Source organism: Hypanus sabinus, chromosome 9, assembly GCF_030144855.1.
Source record: "Hypanus sabinus isolate sHypSab1 chromosome 9, sHypSab1.hap1, whole genome shotgun sequence".
In the NCBI taxonomy this organism is placed as follows: domain Eukaryota; kingdom Metazoa; phylum Chordata; class Chondrichthyes; order Myliobatiformes; family Dasyatidae; genus Hypanus; species Hypanus sabinus.
This window is the reverse complement of record NC_082714.1, coordinates 104,509,554-104,516,634: the sequence shown is the minus strand read 5'-3', so window position 1 is coordinate 104,516,634 and position 7,081 is coordinate 104,509,554. Positions and strand designations below refer to the sequence as shown.

Genomic DNA, 7,081 nt, shown 5'->3' with positions numbered 1-7,081 from the left:
CTGGTGAGTTAATGGAATGAGCTGCCAGAGGAAGTTTGTTGAAGCAAGTACAATAACAACATTTTTAAACACTTGGATCGGTACATAGAACATAGAACAGTACAGCACATTACTGGCCCTTTGGCCCACAAAGTTGTGCTGACCCTCAAACCTTGCCTCACATATAACCCCCCACCTTAAATTCCTCCATATACCTGTCTAATAGTCTCTTAAACTTCACTAGTGTATCTGCCTCCATCACTGAGTCAGGCAGTGTATTCCACACACCAACCACTCTGAGTGAAAAACCTTCCTCTAATATCCCCCTTGAACTTCCCTCCCCTTAACTTAAAGCCACGTCCTCTTGTACTTAGCAGTGGTGCCCTGGGGAAGAGGCGCTGGCTGTCCACTCTGTCTATTACTCTTAATATCTTGCATACCTCTGTCATGTCTCCTCTCATCCTCCTCCTCTCCAAAGAGTAAAGCCCTAGCTCCCTTAATCTCTGATCATAATCCATACTCTCTAAACCAGGCAGCATCCTGGTAAATCTCCTCTGTACCCTTTCCAATGCTTCCACATCCTTCCTATAGTGAGGCGACCAGAACTAGACACAGTACTCCAAGTGTGGCCTAACCAGAGTTTTATAGAGCTGCATCATTACATCACATCTCTTAAATTCTATTCCTGGACTTGTGAAAGCTAACATCCCATAAGCTTTCTTAACTACCCTGTCTAACTGTGAGGCAACTTTCAGGGATCTGTGGACATGTACCCCCAGATCCCTCTGCTCCTCCACACTACCAAGTATCCTGCCATCTACTTTGTACTCTACCTTGGAGTTTGTCCTTCCAAAGTGTACCATCTCACTCTTCTCCGGGTTGAACTCCATCTGCCACTTCTGCATCCTATCAATGTCTCTCTGCAATCTTCGACAATCCTCATGGAGAGGTGGTGCCTCGAAGGATATGGGCTGTTTACAGGAAAATGGGACCAGCTGGGTGGGCATCATGGCTGGCATGGAGTGGTTGGGCTGAAGGTCCTGTATCTGTTCTCTATTGCTTCCTCTCCCCACCTTTCCCCCCTCTTCCCCCCTCCTCACCCATCCTCCACTCAGCACCCTACCCCCCACACACCCCTCCCCTCTTCACGCACTGCTCCCCCTCATAGACCCCTCTTCTCAGCTCCACTGTCTCTCTACCCCGCTGTCTCTCCCCCTGCTCTCTCTCTACCCCGCTGTCTCTCTAACCCGCTGTCTCTCCCCCTGCTCTCTTTCTACCCCGCTGTCTCTCCCCCCCACTGTCTCTCCCCTGCTCTCTTTTTACCCCGCTGTTTTTCTACCCCACTCTCTCTCCACCCCGCTGTCTCTCCACCCCACTGTCTCTCCCCCCACTCTCTTTCTACCCCGCTGTCTCTCCCCCGCTCGCTCTCTCCCCCCTGCTCTCTACCCCCACTGTCTCTCCACCCCGCTGTCTCTCCACCCCGCTGTCTCTCCACCCCGCTGTCTCTCCACCCGCTCGCTCTCTCCCCCCTGCTCTCTCTCTACCCCCACTGTCTCTCCACCCCGCTGTCTCTCCACCCCGCTGTCTCTCCACCCCGCTGTCTCTCCCCCGCTCGCTCTCTCCCCCCTGCTCTCTCTCTACCCCCACTGTCTCTCCACCCCGCTGTCTCTCCCCCTGCTCTCTCTCCCCCCTGCTCTCTCTCCCCCTGCTCTCTCTCCCCCTGCTCTCTCTCCCCCCTGCTCTCTCTCCCCCTGCTCTCTCTCCCCCTGCTCTCTCTCCCCCCAGCTCTCTCTCCACCCGTGCTCTACCCCCCCTCCCCCCCCACCCCCATCATCAGAGTTGTGTCAGCTGGTTCAAGAGCTGAACAGGAAGGGAAGTAGCTGTTGTTGAACCTGGTGTTGAGGGATTTCAGCTTCTGTACCTCCTGCTCGATGGAGCTGTGAGAGATTGGCATGGCCTGGACGGTGGGTATCTTTGACGATAGATGTTGCCTACTTGATTCAGCAGCTAATGCCGGTATTTTCGATGGTGGGGAAGGAAGAGCCTGTGAAGTACTGAGCTGAGGCCACTTCTCTACAGCTTCTCGTGCATTAACAGTGTCGCACCAGACCGTGACGTCAGTCAGGACACTTTCAGCAGTACAGCTGTAGAAGTTTGTGACAGTGTTCGGTGACAAGCCAAACCTCCTGAACCTACAAAGAAAAGGTAAAGTCATTGGTGTGTCTTCCTTGCAATCGCATCTACGTGTTGTTTCACCAAGAGGTTGCTGGAGGGACGGAGCACTTCTTGGCAAACCGAGGACCAGGCTCTGCTAGCTGTGAGATTTACCGTGTGAGTGAACGGCAACGAGGATGTTCACACTGCCAGAGCAGTGACTGATCTGCACCAGAACGTCAACACCAGCAGAAGCAAGGTAGCACAGCCACCATTGTAGAATAACTTATGGACCTCACTGAGATTTAAAAAAATTGTATAAGTCTGCAATCTAACTTGCCACATTTGGCAACAATGAGATGTATTAGAGATCCTTCGAGATGCTGTAGTCATAATTATCTTCAAGAAGCAGGACAGGTATGCTCCCAGCACATCCTTGGGTTGTGTTGGTGGTTAATGCAAATCACAGATTTCACTGTATGTTTCAATGTACATGTGATAAATAAATTCATCTGAATCTGAAGGGTGACACGTTAGTTCAATCATGCACTCACAGAGCGTGACAGCACAAAAACAGGTACTTTGGTGTGTCTATTTAATGCCATGCTGTTAATCTGCCTAGCCCTTTCGACCCACGCCTGGACCATAACCCCTCCCATCCATGTATTTATCCAGACTTCTCTTCAATATTGAAATCAAACCCACATCCACCATTTCTGCTGCCAGCTAGTTCTGCATTCTCACCGCCGTCTGAGTGAAGAAATTGACCCCTCAGGTTCCCCTCAAATATTTCACCATTCACCCTTAACCTATGACCTCTAGTGACCCAACCTCAGTGGAAAAATTCTGCTTGCATTTGCCCTATCTATACCCTCTTAATTTTGTATACCTCTTGTCCCTCATTCTCCTACACTCCAGGAAGTAAAGTCCTAACCTATTCCTCAGGTCCTCATAACCTGGCAGCATCCTTGCAAGTTTTCTCTGCACTCTTTCGATTGTATTGACACATTCCCTGTATGCAAGTGACCAGAACGGCAGAAACGACTCCAAATTAGGCTTCACTATCATCTTATCGAACTTCAAGATAACGTCCCATCTCCTGTACTCATTGCATTGATTTATGAAGGCCAATGTGCCAAAAGCTCTCCTTGTGACCCAATCTACCTGTGGCACCACTTGCAAAGAATTATGGATCTGTATTCCTAAATCCTTCTGTTCCACCATACTCCTCTGTGCCCTACCATTCAACTGTGGAAGTTCTACTCTGACTTGTCCTCCCCAAGTGCAACGCCTCATAATTGTCTGCATTATATTCCATCTGCCATTTTCTGCCCAAGTTCCCAGCTATCAGTGTAGACCCCCACCCCCGTGGCCGTGTGGGTTTCCTTCAGGGGAAACATAAGGAGCTAGTGGTCACAGTTGGCCTCACAGCCCCCTGAGCCTGTGCCATCAGACAAATACAATCACAGCTGATCTATCTCATGCACATGGATGTAAGGAAGCAGAGGGTTATGGGCTGTGTGGGTGGAAAGAGTTAGATCAGTGGTTCCCAACATTTTTTTAATGCCATGGACCCCTACCATTAACCGAAGTGTCCATGGACCCCAGGCTGGGAACCCCTGAGTTAGATTGATCACGGTGTAGATTAAAACGTTGTCTCTAAGCTAAAAGGAGTGGAGCTGGTCTTCAGAACTAAGAGAAAGTTGTTCAACCTAGCACAGCCAAGAAGGGCCAAAAGGCCTGTTTCTGTGCTGTAATGTTCTATGGTTCTAGACCAACAAGGCTCCAGAGCCAAGGTCAACCCAGGCTTAGACAGCAAACACTTGCATTAGCAAACACTGGGAAGCCGAGCTCCAAGCTATTGTGATTGCTGTAGGGCAAAGATACTCAGCTGTCCTGCCCCATATAGTATATGTGTACGGGGATATTAAGAACCAGGTAGGTAAATGTGCGGACCAATCATGGTCCAATTGAAGAACAAAGCATGAGTGAGGTTGACAAGTCATCTCCACTGCTATATTTTTGGGAATGACTTGGTAGGATTGTCACACGGAACAAGTGACCATATCAGCCGTTTCTGAGCAACTAGGAACTGCCCTCAATCGGAATACATCTGGTCTCCAATCAACCTGAAACATCTCACACTCTGCCACTGAAACAAGTAACCCTGGTTATTTTCAGACTCCATTTAGTGAACTGATAAGTTGCCCCAATTCACAACCAGCTTTAACGTTCAATGTTGTGTTCAATGTCTGTTCAACATTGTGCAAGACACAAAATCTGTATTGAAATAACAGCAGGAAGCCTGTAACTGGGATTGAAGTGGAAATGGGGAAGGTTCAGTTGTTGCTCCACAGAAAGTAGGAACCCAGCAATAATTTCAGTCCCTGCACATGGGACACGCAATTCCTTTTTGTGTGGCTTAACTTCATCTCTGGTCCATCGCTACAAGTGACCTCCTCTCCTCTGGGAAAATTGTAACCTCTCAACATGAGAACCAATACTTGCAAAAGAAAAAGAGTGGAGAATTGGGAGTTCTATTAGGAAATAACAAGCATCTGTGAAGCTGGGGATCAAAACTACAGGTACAAAGAAACTCAGAAATGATTTCAGCCAAAATAAATGCTGGAATTATCAAGTGTATGAGGTGCTTCAATGTGTTGTAAATCATTGAGAGGACAGCTTGGAATATGGATCCAGATCTTTCAAGCTTACGGGGAATTCCTGTCTGAACTTGTGTGAAATTTTAAGGACATCGTTCATGTGCTGATGGCTTTGGAGTGCTGTGTTACAGGGCTTTGCCTGTGAAGAGGTAAGATTCCCCAGATCTGTCCACTTATAGAGACATAGAATTACCCAGGACTCAGCACCTCCCTCTGCATCTGGGTCCTTGACATTGTAACCAACACCACTGCCACGATTTTCCTCAACAGTGGTGCCCCGCAAGGTCGAGCCCTCTGTCCCGTTTTACTTTTTCACTACTGTGCAGTCAGGCTCTGCTCTAACTCCATCTACGATCTTGCAGGTGACACCAGAGCAGCCCTCAAACAATCTACAGGAAGGAGGCAGGCGGCTTGGTGATGTAGTGTTCCCACAATGTTGGCAGAACAAAGAGCTTGTCATTGACTTCAGGAAGTCGTGCAACCCTGTCTGTATCCATGGTGCAGCAGGGGATGGTTGAGAGCTTCACATTCTTGGGTGTCATCAATACTTTAGTTCAACCACGTAAATACCACGATCTAGAAAATACTCTGTATGGCCTCAGAAGACCAAGGAAATTCATCATGACCCATTTTTATAGATACACCATATAGGGGGGTCTTATCCTGAGGTGTCAGGGGGTGGTATGACAATTACTCTACCCAAGACTGCAAGAAATTGCAGAGTTGTGAAAACAGCCCAGTCCATCACAAAACCAGCCTCCCTTCTATTGACTTTTTCTACACTACCCAGCACCCTTGGAAATCTGGCCACACAATCGAAGACCACAGGCATTCTCACTTCTTCCTCCCTCCCCACCATCCTCCATTGAGCAGAATGTACAAAAACTTGAAAATACATTCCACCACGCTGGAGGACAGTTTCTGTTGTGCTGTTATAGGACTCTTGAACAGATGACCTGTATGATAAGGTTAGATAAATCTGAGTTATTCTGCCAGGAGTGTCGGAGCCTGAGGGAAGACAGTAGAGGTTTTTGAAATTTTGAGGGGCAAAGATATGATACACTGTCAGAATCAGTTCTCCAAAGTAGAAATGTCCAACCCCCGATGACATATTTTTATGCTTGGGGGAGGTGGGAGGTGTTGAGGGGACCTTATTGAAAGCCTAGCTAAAACCCTAAGAGACAACATCCACTGCCCTATCCTCATTAATCATTTTGTTTACTTAAAGAAAAATTCCCAAACATTCACCGGCTATGACTTAACACCCACAAAGCCACTCCCAATCAGACTCTGTCTATCCAAGTGCTGGTAGATCCTATCCCTCCAACTTCTCTCAATGAACTTCCCCACCACTGACGTTAGTGTGAACAACCTATAGTTTCTTGGCTTGTCCTTGCTACTCTTCTTAAACAATGGAGCGACATTAGCTGCCTGCCAGTCTTCTTGAACTTCACCAGAAGCTAATGTTGAAGCAAGTACCTCTGTAATGGCATCAGGAATCTGAGGGTGTACTCGGTCAAGTCTTGGGGGTACATCCATATCAAGCTGCACGTACCTCTTCCTGGTAACAGGAATGTCCTTTGCTTGTTTCCCTTATCTCCTGTGATGAGAATTAGAATAACAAATCTGAGGTGCTAAGGAAATGGGAGCCAATGGAAATCAAGGGAAAGGATGTGATGTTCAATGTCTCCTGAGAATGCATTGAGTCCAGGGAGAAGAGAACAGTGAAGTGACAGTTGTGGATGTAGTGTGAAGCAATGGAGGAAGTTGGAGCCTGGAGATTCAGTTACAGCTGAGGAAATTGCGCAAATATCAGATCTCAAAATGTAATTTCAGCCTATTTCAGCAGTTGCTGCTTTGAGCTTTGTAAAAACAGGAACGATCAGTCGGTGAGCTCCCTGCCTCTCTCTCTCTCTCTCTCTCTTTCTCTCTCGGTGTAGCACATCCAGTCAAGATGCTGCCAAGGCTTTGGGTCGTGACAATCGGTCTTCTGTTCTTTGCCTCGTGCAACCTGTGCACAAACCCGGGACTGAGAACAAGAGTTACACAAAAAGCCTTGAACTATGGTAAGTGTGGACAGCTCGCAGCCTGTACTTGCAGAGCAGACTCGACAGGCCAAATAGCCTAATTCTGCTCCTATATCTTACTTGTTTTTTTTAATCCTGTCTGGAAGCAGTTGCTATGTATCACCTTTCTAGGATGGCATGGCAGTGTAGTGGTTAGCATAACGTTTTACAGTACCAGTGACCTGGGTTCAGTTCCCACCACTGTCTGTAAGGTGTTTG

The 7,081-nt window shown here is 47.8% G+C and overlaps 1 protein-coding gene across 1 annotated transcript in view; it reads left to right on the top strand.

Annotated features, from left to right (window-relative positions):
• The first annotated feature begins 4,926 nt into the window (after positions 1-4,926).
• The window catches only part of LOC132399692 (bactericidal permeability-increasing protein-like), a 36,791-nt gene continuing 34,636 nt past the window's right edge, over positions 4,927-7,081 (top strand). Inside the window, exons 1-2 of the mRNA XM_059980351.1 lie at positions 4,927-4,945; positions 6,737-6,862. Of these exons, the coding sequence (XP_059836334.1) occupies positions 6,751-6,862 (112 nt within the window). The 5' untranslated portion in view covers positions 4,927-4,945; positions 6,737-6,750. The remainder of the gene's footprint in view (positions 4,946-6,736; positions 6,863-7,081) is intronic.